The sequence below is a fragment of the Limulus polyphemus genome, unplaced genomic scaffold, assembly GCF_000517525.1.
Source record: "Limulus polyphemus unplaced genomic scaffold, Limulus_polyphemus-2.1.2 Scaffold238, whole genome shotgun sequence".
NCBI classification, from domain to species: Eukaryota; Metazoa; Arthropoda; class Merostomata; order Xiphosura; family Limulidae; genus Limulus; species Limulus polyphemus.
The window spans coordinates 483727-504581 of NW_013665848.1; the positions used below are offsets into that span (position 1 = coordinate 483727).

The window sequence follows — 20855 nt, forward strand, 5'->3', positions numbered from 1 at the left end:
GAGGGTTCATTATGAGCGAGTTAATTACGAAATGAGTTGACGTAGGTACAATTCGCTTAACTGGGAGCTAGCTTGCTTTGTCCTTCGTTATTCACCAGTCACAGACGCCGTGTTTTTCCACGATGAAGTTGTATAATGTTTTTGTTAAAGTATTAATGTTCGATGAGAATCCACTGAAGTTAAATGATTTGTAATGTTCGAACTTTGTAAAGGTTCCTGGTCAAATATCTGAAGTTTTCCGATTGATAAGCGTTATAACTATCATATTTATAGCTTCTAAAGTTTATAGCACGCTGACTCTAGCAAACTAATAATAGATAGTCTTTTTTGGCGCGTCGCTTTGGTTATATTTATAGGCGCGTGTGGAGAGTTTCTGGACAATTCAGACTAGTAACAATACAAAGCTACATTAAGCGCTTACGTAGATACATATTTTGTTGATTCTTACACTCGAGAATCTTCTACAACTTTAGAGAATAGGCAGAAGTTTCACAATATATATTTAACAGTATACGTTATGTATGTTTATAAATATAAATTTAATCTAAACAAACGTCGATATTAAAATATATATAAAATAATAAATCCGTCACATTAGTTGTATAAGTTCTTATACATTACCATTACTTATTATCCAGTACAGATAAATTAAATTTCTTATTGAAAACATTTCTTGTAAGGTCTCCTATACACAAGAATATTACCTTTATAAAGACTATAATCACATTTAATAAAAAAATGTTATTTTTTAAGCGCAATTTCTCGGAGTGTGGTATAAATATCATTAAACCGGATGTATACATATGACAGTTTATGTAAAATGAGTTTTCTATAATTACTAAAATATGCAATTTCTCAAAGTATGATATAAATATCATTTAACCGAATGTATACATATTACAGTTTATGTAAAATGAGTTCTGTATAATTACTAAAATATGAGGAGGAAATAGACAAAAAACGGAGCTACTTTAATAATTAGTTTCACGCGCTATGTCCGTTCATGGTGTTACTTGTTAAACCAATTTGGCTGTCATTTATTATCGCCTAAGAAGTTGTGATAATAATTATGGTAATCAATCATTTTAAACTAAAGTATGCTACGTTTTATGTTTTTTTTTCGTTCAGTGGTCGGTTTTGCATTTTACTTGAGTTGTCTGTAATGCTTCTGGTACTAAAGTACAATATTAGCGGGAATTGATGACACATTATTGTTGTGACGTAAGAGTGAGAAATTAAAAAAGGTAGTCATGTCCAAAATTCAATAATGATAATTATTGGAGATGTGAAAATTAATTTAAAAACTAAAATGTGATAGTTGCTTTTTTCATGCTTTTATCAGTTAATTACAGACAGGAATTATACAGTAATATATTTAATATTTTTTTACACTGTTATTTCTACCCACAGTGGCTCGGCGGTAAGTCTAACGACTTATTACGCTATAAAGCGGGTTTCGATACCCATGGTGGGTACAGCATAAATAGCCCATTGTATAACTTTGCGCTCAAGAACAACCAGACAAAAGCCAGTATTATCTGTAACGAATAAACCTATTTCCTTGAGTAAAATCCATACAAATTATTTACATAATAGAAAAACAAGACTATTTCAAATATGAAAAATGTACAGAATATACTTTTTGAACAATAACCTATGACTTTTCTTAGATGTTTTCTGTCTTTTTCATAATATTTTGTGCCGGGTGTGTACTAAAGGCTATCATGCCGAGCTGTGCATCGGAGTGTATATGGCTCGCGTCCCGTTGTCACAAAAAATTCGCACTCCGACTTTATAACATTAGATGCAATTTAAGCGTGACAGTAAAATTTCACTATTCGATTAGAGCAGCCCAAGAGGTGGCAATGAGTGCTATTATGTAGGTGCCTTTTCTCTATTCTATCAGTTCGAAATGTGTAACGACTAGTAATTTAATAGCTTCATTATTTTTTGTTTAAATCGCGAAATAGTTATATCCTAGCATAGTTACTGAGTAAATCTTACACAATACCATTGGAAGGCAATCAGTTGTTGTGGTTAGGTGCTGTGAGAAATTGGGTATGATTTTTTTTTTCATTATTATGAAATAAATGTAAAATACACATGAATTAAATTATAATATTCATTTCAAGACATTATTATTTTACATAAAATAGGTAATTATTGACAGGAATGTATTTAAATTCAATAATTGGAAATCACTTATAAAATTTATTTTTTCTATTCTGACGAGTAGCATAGCTAACCTAAAATCATCTAAGGTGTTATTGGAATTACCGAAAAAGATCGTTGATGATTAACTTACACATCTAACGAACTAATTCAATATATATAAGTAGCTTATAAAGTCTTTTGAGTGTTTTACACTATAATTCTTAATACAATAATAATTCATCATTAATTCAGTTGTGACGCAAGCCTTCTAAACCAAAGCGTACTAACAAACTAAGACTTAAATGTGTAATCATTACCTACATTACTACCGGAAATCTGTTAAAGTTTATCTTGTTCTTTTCTTATCTATATTATGGATAAAAATAATGCTTAAATCTATACAAAAAAGTAAAAATATTATGGACTTTGTATAGCTAGCAGACTTTTACATATATATATTTTATTTATATTTATATGTTTTTAATTCCTTTACCATGTTTATTTATCTTGAGAAAATCATATTCTAAGTGTCATTTCTAACTATGAAAACGCTATTCAAATATTATTATAAATTTTGTATAATATCTTAGTAAATTAGCTTGTTTATTTAGCTCTATTACTAATCTGTCTTGACTTAGTGGTTAGCTTTCTATGCTGCGAACCTAAAGATCGATGGTTCGAGCCACAATATGTCATTGAACAGGCTCTGCATTTCAAACTGTGGGCAAGTTATAAATGTAACAGTAATTCGTGTTTGTTTGTTTGTTTTTGAATTTCGCGCAAAGCTACACGAGAGATATCTGCGCTAGCCGTCCCTAATTTAGCAGTATAAGACTAGAGGGAAGGCAACTAGTCATCACCACCCACCGCCAACTCTTGTGCTACTCTTTTACCAACGACTAGTGGGATTGACCGTCACATTATAATGCCCCCACGGCTGAAAGGGCGAGCATGTTTGGTGTGACGGGGATTCGAACACGCGACCCTCAGATTGCGAGTCGAGCGCCTTAACCACCTGGCCATCTCGGGCCAGTAATTCCTGATATTCATTTAAGAGTAGCCGTGTATGTGGCTGGTGCTGATAATTCGCTGCTCTCACTCTCGTCAACAAATGTAATTTAGAGATGAATTTGTATGAGCCTTGGAAGCTCTGACATGGCTGTTTAGCCCATGTGCCGCATAAAGTGCGTTCAAACTAAAAAAAAAAAAGCAATTACACGCTATATCAAAAGCAGTGTTTGTTTGTTTTTAGTTCAAGAACATATGTAATAGACTATTATGTGTTTTAATATTTTAAACAACAACACGTCGTTTAAAAACTGATCTTACATTAAGACTCTGTCGTTGTCGTATAGTATGGTCGTTGAAATCCGCTTTTGGAAATACTTCTATATTTAAAAACCTTTCTCGCATCTTTCATCTGTTAAGTCTGAAATCATGAATTGTGTTGAAAGTGTGAAAATAAATTGAATTTATTTGGAAACTTGTCAACCTTCCTTTTCGAAATTTCTCGAAAAAATAATGGTAGATAAGCTGCGAAATCAATGAAAAACAAATTGTAAAATAGAAAAACTACAGGTAGTGAAACGTTTTTCATCTTCGTGGTTCCGAGGGAATCGGTGATAATTTTGACAAATAAAAAGAGGAAAAAGAAATGGCGCTGGCTTTGCATAGCTTTTATTGAAATAACTAAAAATAAGGTTGGTCTTGTATCAATTTTAAAGGCTACTTATATCCTTGTTGGATCACATAGCTAAACTTATTTTTGAAAAAATAATTCATCTTCCGGAAGCATTTTCCTCTTTTTGGCAGCAAGTAGAATGACCATGGTTAATTTCGAAGCATAACATAGTCAAAGAAACTTGCTTGTAACGAACTACACAGTAGAAATATTGTAGTATAAACTAGTCTTAAAATCATAAAGCCATTTTAATGCTTGCAATAGGAATTTAAATAATGAAAAAAAAAACCTTCAACACGTGTGCTTTAATTTAAACCTTAATGCCTAAGAGAAGTTTTGTGGATTTTAGATATGCTACAGAGATCGACATTTCGGTTCTAACAGTACCAAAAGCAACTTGATAACAATGTTTTTCTCGGTCTAACTCTTCAACGACCGTATTATCACTATCATAGGAACAGCATAACAAACTGTAAGATTCTTAATTACTTTCTTTAATGAATTACAAAAGTCATAGTTGGAAGTGACTCGAGTTTCTGTTAAACCCGTATCAAGAACAAAAGGAAATTGTTCATATAAATCATTAAATAAAAACCTACGTCATTTGTGAAAAAACGGACTTTACTACATCTTACCACAGTTTAAGTGTCAGGCATAAAAATATGCATCTGTTGAATATGATTCTGAGTTCCATAATGTTCTATCAATATAAATAGGACTAAGTAGGTTCGTACAAGTCAAAATTAGACCATATCCTGCTACATTTTTGATTACGTAGACTTTTTGTAGTGAAATCAAGTATCTCCCCCGATATATTTTAAACGTAGATTAATTAAGATGGCCCCCCAGTGGCACAGCGGTATGTCTACGGACTTACAACGCTAGAAACCGGGTTCCGATACCCGTGGGGGGTCAGACAGCCCATTATGTAACCATAAATGAACAAACAATTAAGAGGACTGAATAAATATGAAAAATATTTAATTTGTTAGTTTGTAGTTAAGCATAAAGTCACACAATGAGCTATGTGTGCTCTACCCACCACGGGTATAGAAACCCGGTTTCTAGTGTTGTAAGTCCGCTGACATACTACTGTGCCATTGGGGGGGGGGGCAATAAATTTGTAATGCTTCTATAGTTAAAAGTAAATTGGTGGAACAGTTCGGTACGTAATTTTATTTTTCTTCTTCTCCCTGCTTCTCTACATATATATTAAATATATAATGAAGTACACACACATATATATGTTCTGCTTGTTAGAGCCTATAACATATAATGTTTTAACATAATATAACAATCCTATACTTTTAGCACATGATTTTCACCAACATCAGCTCTTGAACCAAACTGATTAATCCTACTAAACCTTTAAAATTACAAATTGAGACTTATTACTAACGTTTAATTTTGCACTTTCATCTTGCTTCTAATACTCTACCTCTAATAAACTCCTCCCTGGGTCACAGTCTAAGTGGGCTCTAAGTACAGTGTATGACTTACCGTTTAAAAGCTTGGAATTCATCATCTGCAGGTATGAGACAACTGAACCGACTATTAACTCATAAAGATTCGGTAACCATGGAAACTAATATCACGTGACTTGCGCGGTTACGATGAGGATCTCTGTCTTTGAAGCGTGTAGGCAGTTGGATAACGCGGTTGTCAGAAGAAGGTTTCTTGTTGCAAATTTGCTGCTGCTACTTCTGGTGACACCTCGTGAAAGGTTGTTCCACTCATGGCACTCGTCTTGCCTGCAAAGCCTTGCGTAAGTCTATGCGTTTCATTTCATAATGCCTTGTGATGTACGCTTTCTTAGATCGCAAAGTAGGAATAAGTTAGAATTAAGTTAATTTTTCGTAATTTTGTACAGGTATAAACAATTGCTATAATAAGACAGTGAGTTGTGACTTTTGACTTTCTAGAACTATCAATCTTGGGCCGGCTTAAAAGCTAAAATGTTGTGAACATAACCCGTGTTTACTATTAATAATTAATATCATTAACCTTCAGATTTCGGCTGAATAACCTTTCGGGAAAAATCTACTTAAAGATGCTTCACTATTCATTTTACATATTAAGATAACTGTGGCGATTTCCATCAATAAAAATACAGTGGTCTATACAGTGTGCACCTTTAACCCCTTTAACAACAGGCTGCCTTCTCATCTGCTGGCAGGTAACAGTTTCGTTAAGACGTAGTTATAACAAACATGTCAATTAAACGTTGCAAATTTCGTGACTTGCTTATTCAATAGTGAGTAAGTTGATTTAACTCACGGTGTCTATCTTTGAACAAGGATAAGGAAAACTCGGCATATTTATACAATTATTTTAGGAGAAATAACAGAATGGTGACAGTAATATGATTTTGTGGTTAATCGAGAGCTATAGCATAATAATAGTACCCTCGTCCCCTATTTGAGGAACAGATTTTTTTTTTTTAGAAGACCAGAGACAGAAATTACCCTCGTTGATTTGTTCACGTTGTCACTTGCCATCAGTTGTGATGATATCATTAATCTTATTGAAAGTTTTCAAGATTATTGGCACTCGTTTGGTGATGTACATTTACTATCATGTACTAAGTGTTCTTATAGGAGACAATAATGTACATCATCTGCTGTGTTTACACTTTTTCTCTTTTTTTATGAGCTTCTAGTCCACTCTACTTGACATAAATCTATTTTTAGGGTTAACATTATTTTTTAAAGTGTGTAAAGTACACTAACAGTTATGCTCTTAGAACGGTAAGTGTAAAGTGTGTATGCTGTGTTTCGTTACTGATGACCTTGTTATTGGAAGAAGGGATAATGTTTGGTTATTAATCATAGTTTACTTGTCACACCTCTGTATCCAATACTTACCACCACCTTGGTACACTTCTGGTGGAATAAACTGTCACACCTCTGTATCCAATACTTACCACCACCTTGGTACACTTCTGGTGGAATAGATCATCACACCTCTGTATCCAATACTTACCACCACCTTGGTACACATCTGGTACCGTCACACCTCTGTATCCAATACTTACCACCACCTTGGTACACATCTGGTACCGTCACACCTCTGTATCCAATACTTACCACCACCTTGGTACACATCTGGTACCGTCACACCTCTGTATACAATACTTACTACCACCTTGGTACACTTCTGGTGGAATAGACTGTCACAACTCTGTATCCAATACTTACTACCACCTTGGTACACTTCTGGTGGAATAGACTGTCACACCTCTGTATCCAATACTTACCACCACTTTGGTACACTTCTGGTGGAATAGACTGTCACACCTCTGTATCCAATACTTACCACCACCTTGGTACACTTCTGGCGGAATAGACTGTTACACCTCTCCTTATAGCTCCATAAATCTGTACAATGCAGTATTATTCACAACGTCACAATAATACAAAACATTACAAAGATCCAAACATAAACTAGCCAAAACACGACTGGAACAACATGGTCATAACTAAAGCTTCCTTAAAGTTACCATCAAACACCCAAAACAAACTGTCCATCTGATGTAAACAACAAATAGGGGGATTCGTCGATCCATTTGATGGTTTTCAATTGTTTGTCACTCGAATTTCGACGTCCAAAGCACCATAAGAGCTAATGGATTGCATTCATTACTCTGTTCAGCGATTTACGAATACAACACCCTTCAAAGTTTTCATGAACTGAGGAGTGGTTAAATGTGGACGGCTAGACCTATATATATATACTGCCCACTTTAGTACCTCCAGTGATTCTTACAGTTATTCAAGACATTAGCCACTGTGGAGTTTGGTATAGGAACACGGGGTGAAAAAATATCAATCGGTGCAGCACCCAAAAAATTATTCTTGAAAAGGCTGTGACTCTTTTTTTGTCTTGGCATATTGATTGCAACTGGCTACCGGTAGCAAATACAGACTCTGGGTTAATTCTATCAAACAGTGCATCAAGAATTTTCTATACAAAATATACAGTAGATTGTTTGTTTTTTGGAATTTCGCGCAAAGCTACACGAGGGCTATCTGCGCTAGCCGTCCCTAATTTAGCAGTGTAAGACAAGAGGGAAGGCAGCTAGTCATCACCACCCACAGCCAACTCTTGGGCTACTCTTTTACCAACGAATAGTGGGATTTCAGCCCCCACGGCTGAAAGGGCGAGCATGTTTGGTGGGATGCGGATTCGAACCCGCGACCCTCAGATTGTGAGTCGAGCGCCTTATCCACCTGGCCATGCCGGGCATACAGTAGATAATTACTATCGTGTTTTATTATGTTGTATTCGTATCCAGTGATGGCTTTATTAATCTCTTTCCATTAGAAGAAATATGAACTCTAGCAAATCTAGGTGACATTGAAAAATGAAATCAATGAAATCGCTTAGAGCGTTCTATGAAAAATGTCGTAATAACTGCACAGGAGTGGTCGTGTTATTCCAGACCCGTCTTCCTATATATATATTATACAAGAAACCTAAATATTCATGAGGTTAAACACTAGCTTTCTCAAATACATAAATTTACTTTTGTATTACCATTACAACGGTTATTCGGATTATTTTAGAACAAATCAGTTCTTTTATTAACAGGTTAAGTTTCTTCCATTTTTACCAAGGTTTGTCATGTCAGATTTTTAGAAAATTCAAAATAAAACACAATTATTTTTCTGATTTATAAACCATTGAATAAAAGTCATCAAATATTAAATAAAGCTAAAAATGCACTTAATCTGATAAAGAAAACGGTTATTTATAATGTTGAATGTGAATGTGTTTGTGTATATACTGGTCAAACTAGAAGAAATATAAGACTTAGCATTAGAGAAATGTTAAAAACAAAAGTGAACATGCAAGTCATTCTGGTCATGTCATTCAGTAGGAAAATAACTGGCTGAACCGAATGATATGGCGGCTAGAAATATCAGAGAAACTATAGAAATAATTAAACATATTAAAAATAATAATCATATCTTAGATAAGGATGAAGGATTGGAAAGTCGGAAAATATGTAGATGGCGTAACCTTTTTAAATTCAATATGTAAACTAAGTAGTCACATGACCAATGGCTCTCTGTTTATATGTATATACATGATGTGCACAGATTTTATTTTCACACTCCTGAGGATGGCGTGATTCGAATTCGACATCAAAACATGTTGAGTGTCTGTTTTAAGGATGTTGATCTGTCTTAGAATAAAGGTTTTTAATTGTTTGCTAAAAAAAATTGATTGTTTGAGTATTTTAACTCAGTTCTCTGTTTTGCTGCATAAATTAAAATAGAATAGTAAGCAGAATTAGTATTGAGATTATACGTTAACTACAAACAAAATGATTTAGTTATTCCCATAGAAGACGAAAGATATGTAAAGCACCACTTGTTCACGACCAGATAACATTAAAATAACTATCTTTATGTCATAAAAGCAGCTTAGAAACAGCTATTAGGAGTAAGATAATAATTGAGATAGCTTTCGTAAAAACAGATGTTTATTAAAAATTCCCAGTCTAACATATATTTAAAGTTTTTCATTTCAACCAGGCTCCGCGCGAGTTAATCATTGTATAACTTTATGGAACTTAAATCAAACTGTATTCATAATACAATGACATATAATTTCAAACTAGTTATATAAAAACTTGTTAAATACTACTACTAAATATTCATAATATTTACAGCTATATTAATAGCCGAGTGGTGGCTTTTAAAATTTCAAGAAATAATCAAATCAAGGTTAAAATTTGTTTCAAATAACTACTACTTATTTATAACATAAAGTACTTACAGTAAGGTTGTGGCAATCAGATATCAATCGTTGTTATAATTATTAGCCTTTGCAATTACCTAAATGTAATTATTTTTTAGTAACCCAACTTACTTTTAACAAAAAGATAAATGCCACCAACAAGAAAAAGCCTAGTTATAGGCTCACCACTATCATCAGTTCTAATCTTTACTTGGATCATTTCAAAGTTAACACTCTCAGAACTCCAACTCTACGCTCCCCCGTCACACCAAACAAGCTCAGCTTTTCAGCCGTGGGGGCGTTATAATGTGACGGTCAATCCAATTATTCGTTGGTAAAAAAGTAGCCCAAGAGTTGGCGGTAGGTGGTGATGACTAGCTGCCTTTCCTCTAGTCTTACACTGCTAAATTAGGGACGGCTAGCGCAGATAGCCCTCGTGTAGATTTGTGCAAAATTCAAAAAAACAAACAATCGTTATATGAATACACAATATTGCAGAATTCATGAACCACCTGAAATCACCCCTCTTTATTCCCTGTGTTTATCTTCCTCATCAAGTGTTCCGGATACCCATTGTTAAGGAGGGTTTTGTGATGTGTTTTTCTTTCACCTGTTAACTTCTACGGTATTGAAAATCTTGTTCATTCTATAGTTTATGATGCTTATCTTTATTCTGTTAGGATGGTTTACTTATACTTCAGGTATTTACCCGTATTTTTGGGTTTCCTGTAAAATCCTGTGGCATATGACTTATGTGTCTCGGTAACTATCACGTCAACGAATGGGTGTTTGTTGTGAGCTGTATCGTGTGATGAAAAAGTTGCATACATACAGCCATACAACCATATTCCTATGTGTCAGAGTTATCTCTGAAAACATAAAGAATATATGTGAACAACACAAAGTTAGAACAGTATCCACAAAATAATACGGTTCAAGAACATAATAGACAGATAAGATTCAGTGATACCGATCCACTTGCAATAGGACATCATGTTAGAGAGGAAGATTAAACGGAAATTGGAATAATACTAAAATAATATATGTACCATACATGATAAAAAGAAAGATAAAAGAAGCCCTTTTCATGCACCTAATTGATAAGAACCTCAGTCAACCTAACATAGAAGTAAGAAAAACCTGGATACCAATTTTGTAAAGCATTCAACGACTTAGTGGGAGAGACCCAAGTTGAATGGACAACGCACGTGTCTTCCATTAAGAATGCCCAAGATTGACACCCGATCGCTTCCAACATAGAAATAGTTCTTCTGAGGACTTCCATGAAACAGAAGCAGATAAACAGCTGAAGCATAGTATAAGACTCATTAGTAATTAGTACCTAATTATAAACAATTGCTAATTACTAATTAAACTTAAATGATCATATGGTCTAAAATCATGACAGCGATTTAACTGGTGATTTTGAAAATTACTTTTATAATAATAAGTTTATATTTAAACCATCTTCACACCGATCAGTTAGTTCATAAAATGCCTTCCCTATTCTACCTAAAGCGATCAACTAAATTTAAACCTCTTCTCAATAATTTAAAAGTATTAGAACTATTCTTAATAATTATATTTAAAAGGATTTTCGTAATTACAAGATGATATTTCAAATTATTTGAGAAGAAGCACGTTATATATATATATATATAAACCCCTTAATCAAATAATTGGTATTGACGACTAAATTTAATAATTCTTAAAACTCTGTTTATTAAAATTAACTCGAAACTACGGTTCGATTCATAGCAAAGAGTATGATATATTATTCTCATATCGACTTGGTGATGCAAAAACTATGTCTAGAAAACAAAGATGATGCTAGTTGGATGAAACCAAATGATATATAGAATTCAATTTTAACTAAAATATGAAATGAACAGAGTGATATTACGATAATCAGAGAGATAAACTGACAATAAGTATGTAGGTAGTATAACATCCGTTTAAGTAATAAGGACGGATGTTTGAAATCTTCTGACAACAAATAGGGCAATATACAGAAATTTTCTTAAACTTTTTGACATAATTGTGGTAGCTCTTATGTTTGGAAAATGAGAGGAAGAGTAGGTACTTGTGCCGTAAAACAAAGTTTATGTTGTGTCTTTATCATGACTAGCAGTTACTTTATAAGTTAACACGTCTATCATGTATGTATTGTGCTCATTAAAAAGTCATATTTCGACGAACAACTGACTAAAATGATACTGCACGTAGAACAGACAAACGTAAATCTTTAATCATGATTATTAGATTTCTGAAATATTGGACGTGTCTGGTATTTTTCGCTATGGAGAATTGGGCGATCGAGAAATTGATGTATCAAATATTTATGGTTGCAGAATGTCTCTTTAAGCTTCTAACAATCGTAACTAAAGTACCTTCTCTCCTGTCCTGAAAAAATACTAAGTGTATCATAAACACCAAACTACAGAACCAGCATGCATGTGTCAAACGTCTACAGAAATACCATACATGTGTCAAGCTTCTACAGGACCAGTATACATGTGTCAAGATTCTACAGAACCAGTATACATGTGTCAAGATTCTACAGAAATACCATACATGTGTCAAGCTTCTACAGAAATACCATACATGTGTCAAACGTCTACAGAAATACCATACATGTGTCAAGCTTCTACGGAAATACCATACATGTGTCAAGCTTCTACAGAAATACCATACATGTGTCAAGCTTCTACAGCAATACCATACATGTGTCAAACGTCTACAAAGACAGCATACACACGCCAAGCTTCCACAGAAGCAGGAAGCACGTGCATAGCTTCTACATAGTACACACACGCCAAGCTTCCACAGAAGCAGGATGCACGACAGGTGCCAAAAATTGTGTTAAGTTTTGTACTGTGATATTTGTAATACTCAACTTCAGGTGTTGTTAGTTATGTATCGTGATTATTCGAGCTCCTCGCCCTTATATATATATATATACGTTTATATACAAAAAACTCGGGTGCAGTTCAGCGCATTAATTTACACTGAATCAATAAAAACTCTTCGCGGACACTCGTATAACAATTACACCGTTCTTAACGAAACCCTGGCAGTATTTACGTGTTTTCATCATACATTTGGTATTTAACAGGAAAAAAAGTTTAGTTTTAGTTTATATAAGGTCATTTTTATCGTTAATTTAAAACATATGTACGAATGATCGTTTGAGTGATGATAGGACGGCGAGTTGTTACACGAGCGTCATGTCACTCCCAGCGAAGAGTGTGCATAGATTTCGTGTAAACTAACGAGTGAACCGCATCAAAGTATTTTTTGAAAAAATGGATGAAGACATTTTGATTAATATCGTGAGAGAAATACTGACACTAGTATATCCTAACATGAACGACCCCTAATAGGCACTTGGGCTAAATATCCATGTCAGAAATCCATATAGTTCGGGTACAATAGTTCAAAACTATTGACTAGGGTAGCCAATCAGCATCACCTACCGCTATAAGGACTTAGTTCATCTTTGAATCGAATAATGGGATTAGGTTGGTTTATTATAAATTTCGCGCAAAGCTACACGAGGGCTATCTGCGCTAGCCGTCCCTAATTTAGCAGTGTAAGACTAGAGGGAAGGCAGCTAGTCATCACCACCCACCGCCAACTCTTGGGCTACTTTTTTACCAACGAATAGTGGGATTAACCGTCACATTATAACGCCTCCACGGCTGAAAGGGCGAGCATGTTTGGTGAGACGGGGATTCGAACCCGCGACCTTCAGATTGTGAGTCGAGCGCACTAACCACCTGGCCATGCCGAGCCAATAATAATAATGGGATTAACTGTCACTCTTTTAACACTGAAAGCGCGGGTCGTCTTCATCAGTATCGTCGCGCAAACCATGGACCTTCATGTGCGTAGTCCCAAACGCTAACACTAGATCACAATCCACTCATAAAAAGGTGGAAAATACGAAATCGCTTTTCAATTATCTTTGTCACATAAACTCAGTATTAAGAAGAATACTTATTTATCGTCCCATGTGTAAGGAAGTTTTCATTAGCTTCGTTCCTATTATACACATTCTATCGAACTCTGAAATATAATTTGTTTTGTTTTTCCCTCTTTGAATTTTCTAAGGCGCATTTTTCTGCTATTTGTACTCCAAATTCAACCAGAGAACTATTGTAATCCAGAAAGAAAAAACTAATTCTGCTCAAGATTTTCATGGAAATGTATGTATAAAAACTGAGGGGCGAATTCGATATTCCGCGTACATTCAAAATGTTAGATTTAACCATTCATCAGTTTGTGAGTTTTGTATATTTTCTCCACTGTATCCGCCTTATATCATATAGCTTGAATAAATCTCGATTAGTTTCTCTCCTCTCTTGAGGCCTAGTTTTCTTTACATCAATAGATTCAGTGGGAGAAAAGATGGTGATCGTTCATGAGTCTGTCAACATACAAAAATTAAGAATACTGTTGAATAAATACGTCAATCTCAGGTTCTTTGCATTAATAATGACGATGAAAGGGAAATATTTGATAAAAAAATAAGCACAGCGTCCAATACGTATGTACACCTTACCTCAGTTGCATAAATACGTGCGTTTGTCTCATGGAACTCAGTCTCGTCAATCAATAAAGTCGAGCATTTATAAAAAGAAATAAATAAAAAAGCAGAAAAGAAGACGATTGCACGATGTTATTACAAAGTGTGCTTTGTGATCACATGTTGTTAGCCACTGAACGAGGACTTGAATAGCAGTAAACTCCGTTTTTTTTTCTTGTGTACTTCTAATAAGCAGGTTCGTCTATTTCTGTCAGTCAATAACTGTAAGAGACAAAAATACTAAGAAAAAGACAGAAAATGAAAGTGTTTCATGCAGTAATACCTAGCGCCTTCGTCACTATATATATTGACAAACTTTGGTGTGGCCTGCCATTCTCCTCACATGGTTCCAATCAATGTAACACGGGTGTTAAATGGAGTTTCTTGTTGATTATGGTGATGTTAGGTTGCATTATGTCAGTAATGTAACACAGCACGACTATAGCATTACAATCATTATCTTCATTATAGATGTCTGTGGGAATGTGATGTTTCTAGACTGATGGTAATGGTGTCAGATGTGCAGCATGACATTCTTTAAGTTCTGGCAAAAATACAATGTATGCTGAACGATCGATTTGCGTGTTAGCATCTTACTAGTTAGCTCATTCTCTAAGGTTTTCCAAATATTAACTACACCATACTGTCAGGTATAAAAAACTTTGAATATGCCACAATTGTTATATCAATCTAATATAACAATTAATAGGCGAGGGTAAGTATTTCTAACTCGGAGAGTTATCACTTCCGCTGTTTTGTATGTCTTTCAGTATTGTGCATCTTCTTCAGATAGCTACTATTGTTTTGTTGCTGCTAAGTGTTGGAAGACGGTATGATTTCGGTATTGTGTATCTTCTTCAAGTAGCTACTATTGTTTTGTCGCTGCTAGGTGTTGGAAGACGGTATGATTTCGGTATTGTGTATCTTCTTCAAATAGCTACTATTGTTTTGTCGCTGCTAGGTGTTGGAAGACGGTATGATTTCGGTATTGTGTATCTTCTTCAAATAGCTACTATTGTTTTGTCGCTGCTTGGTGTTGGAAGACGGTATGATTTCGGTATAAATCTTATGTATTGACCATCGAATGTCTGCTGAAAGAAATTACAAAGAAGTTAAAAACAAATAGCTTATTCTTCCGCTGATTATTCTTACTTATTCAACAAACTCACAAGAAACCAAACTCTAAGTTGTTGTTGTTTTTTGTGCCTGATGTAAATAATTTATATTATTATTTTCTGTACTTCGTGCCACTTTCTTAAACAAACATATTTGAAGGAGAGAACACAATAGTTTGCGACTGTTTGTAATTTTTGTTCAAAATATTTGTTACATTTTTATAGGAATAAACCATCTGCGTCTTTTTCGTTTTCCTATTTGCTGGTTTCTATAATACAAAAGTCTAAAATTTTGCTTTTAATCATCGTTACTGACGTATACATTAATATTAATGGGTTTCAATTTACATGTTTTAACAATAGTTTGTACAGTAAGATTACTGAGTTACGTTTGCAGCTATTTCATATTTTTTTTGTGAAAAATATCCTCCCGCATTTTCATTCATATTACACATTATGTTTTATTTAAAGGTGAAATGCATATATGTTCCCGTAAAGTCGCGCAACAATGTTTTTATAGTTCGCGCTTTATGGTCAGATAAGAAAACCTCACAGAATATCTGACTACATTATGTAACAGTGTCGTTCTTGCAGGTTAAACCAAAGCTTTACATAATTCACAAAATACTTTCCTAGGAAAACATTACAAGTTTACTTTAGTCCTCGTAATGTAAACCTGATAGGACTACCACCCAAAAAGCTAGAGTTGGCCATTTCCTTTATTTAAATTATGTACGATTCGTTTTTGATGTTTTCAGTATGCATTTTGGAACTATTTAATAATTATTTTGGTTTCACATGTAAAAATGTGTCTGTATTAGAGTGCCAATATCGTAAAAACAAAAACATTAAATTGCTTTTAATGACAAGTTAAATAACAACCTGTCTTATATTAAGAACTTACTACTTTTCTGTCTAACAAAGGTGTATATTGTCTCATATTTTTGTATGTGTTTCATCCTTCATTGTTACTTGCGTTGGTATTATACAGCTTAACGTTACATTTGCAGCAGCTTTTTATAATTAATTGGTTATAGAAGGCAAGTACCCTTTCCATAAAGTATATTTACGTTACTATTTTATGTTTACTGCTTTTTTATGACACGAAATTCCATCTTTGAGCGGCCTTTCTGAAATTGTTGAAGATATAAAACAAATTCCTGTTTATACTTGTGTACAAACATGAACAAGTTTTTAACTTGTAATGCATCTGAATGAGCTTGAGAGTCTACTCAAACTCGCTTGAGTAAATACGATAATTACTACTAGTAATTGCTTGCATGATTATGTTTTAAATTCCAAGTATACTATTTTTCAAATCTTTTTGAGTTTTAAAATACATAACTTACAGATTTAGTTAGATCAATGAATGCTTTCGAATATTTCGTGATAATTCTTTCCAGCAAAACACAAATTCATGAAGATGTCAGAAAGTAAAATATTGCATATAATGTAAACTAAAAGTTGATGATTACTTGTTCCTTTTTTTTCACTCCTTTACAAGAAACTAGAATTTGGTTTGGTAATAATCAACTCTCTACTTCCAATATCTAACAATCTTTATTTATTTAGATTGTCGAAAAAGGAAAAGAACAGGAGAAATTCGAATCGTAAAGTTACAGAGAATAAACTAAATCACCCAAAGCTAATTATCTGTTATTTTCAAGCGAGCCAGCAACTTTCCGACTAACGTTACATTTCTGTTTCCAAACAAAAGTTTCTTTACTTAATTATCCCTATTTTCGTTTGCCCTATTTTTTTAGTACTAAAACAACCATTATTCCTTTATTTATTTTGTTTTTATAGTCACTTACGTGCCCTTCTGCAAACATTTTTTTATGTCTAAGAGGCAAACGTTTTGCATTTTTTGCCTTAGATAAGAAAATGTCTCATCTCTGGCATTCGAATGTTTTAAAATTTGCCTAAGAATGGAACCTATTTTAAAAAGTTTGCAAGTAGAACAATGTCTCATGAGACTTTTAAATTATCCTTTCTAAATAGATTTGCAGACATTAGCTACTTATATAGGTGTTTTAATTGCTTGAAAAACTATTCCAAAACTCCTAAATAGTCGTACTGAGAATCTTTATATATTTTATTTTGTTCCTATTCAGGCAGTAAACCACTAATTTGAAAGGCTACACACGAAGTTTATATATTCCTGCATACTACACCAGATCTTTGTTTTCTCTAGTTTGTGGCAATATGTTTAATAATATACTATTATTTATGAATTCCATCGGTTTCAATACATTATTCTACATATGTAGTGATTTTTGTAATAGTGGAGTTTGGGTGTGAGAATTTGGTTTCTTCAGAACTTTGAATAAATTAATGAAACTTTTTTGTTATAATTCCTTATACAACAGTATAACTATAGCACTCATTCTTGACAGTTTTTGCAGTAAAATATCAAAATGTTTTCTAAAAAAATAATTTATTTTAGTTTTAGAATTTTTTAGTGTTTCGATCACCTATATATGTATTAAACCTAAAGTCACATAGCTCAAATTCAAATATTTTAAAACTTCTTGGAAAAATCTTTCATTTGTTAAGCAGATTTATTATTCTTACATAACAATTCTGTACCACTCAAAGTGACTGATCTGGGAGCAGGTGCATGAAATGGTTATAAAATCTTTGGTATTACGCAAGATTTATAGTTACTGTTTCAACTCTCTTAGTGCTTGACCCATAAATTTTAAATCACAAAAGATGCGAGATCGTGAACTTAGTGTCCTTTTTGTCAACAATAAAAACTTCATTAGATATTTGTTGTTATATAAAACTTAGAAATGTTCATCGAGTTCATCTGGGCTGTTTTTCAAAGTTCAACTCATGATTTGTATTAGTTTATCAACTGAGCAGGTTTCTATCAGGCCCTCAGTGATACAACAAACCTCTATCAATCTTATATAGTGTTACCTTTGCTAATTCCAAATAGTTGACTACTTTCTCTCTGCTAACATCCATGTTTTGATAGCTTTTAAATCATATACCATTTGCTGTTATTCGTCTATCTTTAACCTTAAAGAAACAAAAATTAATTTTGTATCTTACAACATTCTAAATGCTTTTCCTCCCAATGTGACGCCCGAGTGGTTCAGCGGTAAGTCGACAGACTCTAAAAACCAGATTTCTCTACCCGTGATGGGCACAGCACAGATAGCCCATTGTGAAGCTTTGTGCTCAACAAAAAAAAAAAAAACTCAAAGTGAAAGCCCTAGCAATGTACTACAATCTCAAAATATTTACAAAAAATAAAATACTTATTTATCTTAAGTATCATAATTGATGATACTTAAGTACAGTGAATAATTTTATATCTACGTTAGCATAGTAATGAAAGACGATTAGTATACATTTATGTCTTCTTATAATAATACTTTATTGTAATGAGAATTGAGACGGAAATAAGTGACTTAGAACTAGTCCATCACCAGAACAAATCAACAAAAATATAATAAACAAGATACTGCACGATCGATGATTTTGAGAAAGTAACGATAGTTTGATACATTTTTTTCCAAGTGAGTTTCTATTGTTCAAAAAACATGTTTTATCGATTTTTACATATTCAAGACAGATTAGATTGAGTCTATATCTCAGCATGCTGAGCGAACTATTGAAGTACTGGTACTAGTAGTTGTAAGTGAGAAAACCGATAGGTGTTAAAGAGATTTCGAGAGCGGGGTTTGAACCCAGAACCTATAACTATCAGGGCCATTGCTCTATCACTGAGCTATCCAAAAGTACAAGCCGTCCTTCTCTCTCTCTCAATACCCATAAGGGTTTTTTGTGTGTGTTTTTATGAGTGTGAGCTACATACTATATATATACGTTGTGTTGGTCAGACAATTAGAGGGTTGATTAACCACCACTCAACTGCATTATACTAAAGTCTAACTAGACTCAAATATGAATATTTTTGTTACTGTTATTTAATATTTATTATGATTCAAAATAAAAGCTAGTAATACTATGACTTGAAACGTCCTTGTAGCCATATGCCAACATGTACAGCAATATAAAGAGTTTCTAATATTTATAACAGTTCTTAAATTCGATGTGTCTGGTTAATAGTAAAGTTATTGTTTTCTACAGTTACAGTTGTGGTCTTGTCTTGTACAATCAAAGGCAGTGTGGTAAATAAATAAGGTAGGACGTAATAAAATCCGATTATTTATTTTTCATTTTAAATTGTTGTTCAAAACTACGCAAATAAATATGGACTATATACTTTCAACTTTTAACTGATAATCTAGAAGAAGGGCAGCTAGGATTAAGCACCTACCGCCACTTTAATAGCACACCCAAGACCCCCAAGTTTGAAATTCTTTATTGTTGCCATGGAAACACTTACTCTCTACTCCCTTTCCGAAAATCCTGCAGCGACAGTCGGATTATAAGGAAGATTGGCCATCTGTATGTTCGTCTACAGGATGGAGTGTTGAAATCCATGCCACGCAGGATTAGAGCTAACAGCTTTAGATTCAATTTTACATCCGCTATTTTAAAGGCAAACATTTGTACGCAATGATGGAAAAATTATAGCTTTTTCTTCTTGTACAAATAGTGTTATCTGTGAAAAAATGCTGCTATGAAAAGTTCATACTTCGTAAAATGCAAGTAGTTGAAACGAAATGTTCTAAAACATTTATAGGTCTTAAAGTTTTATTGTAATTAATTATTGTAATAATGTTTTACTGTTGTGCACAAATGTTTATCAAGAAAATCACGAGCTTTTTTTTCTCTCACGTAATGTTGACATCGTAGAGTAACACAACATTCAGCTTAATTGTTTTTAACATTTTATGTGCAATGGTTGGATGAGCGAGTAGGAAGAGAAACAGTTATTTCTTATGTTAGTTTTATTTTAAATAAATTTCAATCAGTTGCAGTATAAATTCGAAATGTAAAGTTCTTACTGATACATACAAAACTACAATATATTTTTACATGAAATGTGGAAGGTTAACTGCAATTTATATAATGTGTCGCCGCACATGCGATCTTTGACACCATGAGCGTCTAATTATTTGTACACGAATAATTTTCGATTTCTGACCATTCAACAGTACAATGCCGTCACGAGTAGATTTATGGCTGGAATACCGTGCCGGAACTATTTTCGAGGAAATATATTTATAAAGAAAGATTGTTAAGCTATCTTGATCCAAAGTATACAACGACTGTTAAACTATGTAGATCCAAAGTATAAAACGACTGTTAAACTATGTAGATCCAAAGTATAAAACGACTGTTAAACTATGTAGATCCAAAGAATAAAATGACTATTAAACTATGTAGATCCAAAGGATACAACGACTGTTAAACTATGTAGATCCAAAGTATACAACGACTGTTAAACTATGTAGATCCAAAGAATAAAACGACTGTTAAACTATGTAGATCCAAAGAATAAAACTACTGTTAAACTATGTAGATCCAAAGTATACAACGACTGTTAAACTATGTAGATCCAAAGAATAAAACGACTGTTAAACTATGTAGATCCAAAGAATAAAACGACTGTTAAACTATGTAGATCCGAAGAATAAAACGACTATTA

At 33.5% G+C, this 20855-nt stretch overlaps 1 protein-coding gene across 6 annotated transcripts in view; it reads left to right on the forward strand.

Moving 5' to 3' along the window:
* Positions 1 to 20855, forward strand: part of LOC106478651 (CUGBP Elav-like family member 4) — a 484600-nt gene that overhangs the window by 333779 nt on the left and 129966 nt on the right. Inside the window, exon 1 of one of the 6 annotated variants that reach the window (XM_022382288.1) lies at positions 5496 to 5600. The exons of the other annotated variants lie outside the window; for them this stretch is intronic. Within the exon in view, the coding sequence (XP_022237996.1) occupies positions 5571 to 5600 (30 nt within the window). The 5' untranslated portion in view covers positions 5496 to 5570. Of the gene's footprint in view, positions 1 to 5495; positions 5601 to 20855 lie in introns of those variants that run through there. 6 annotated transcript variants of the gene reach the window in all.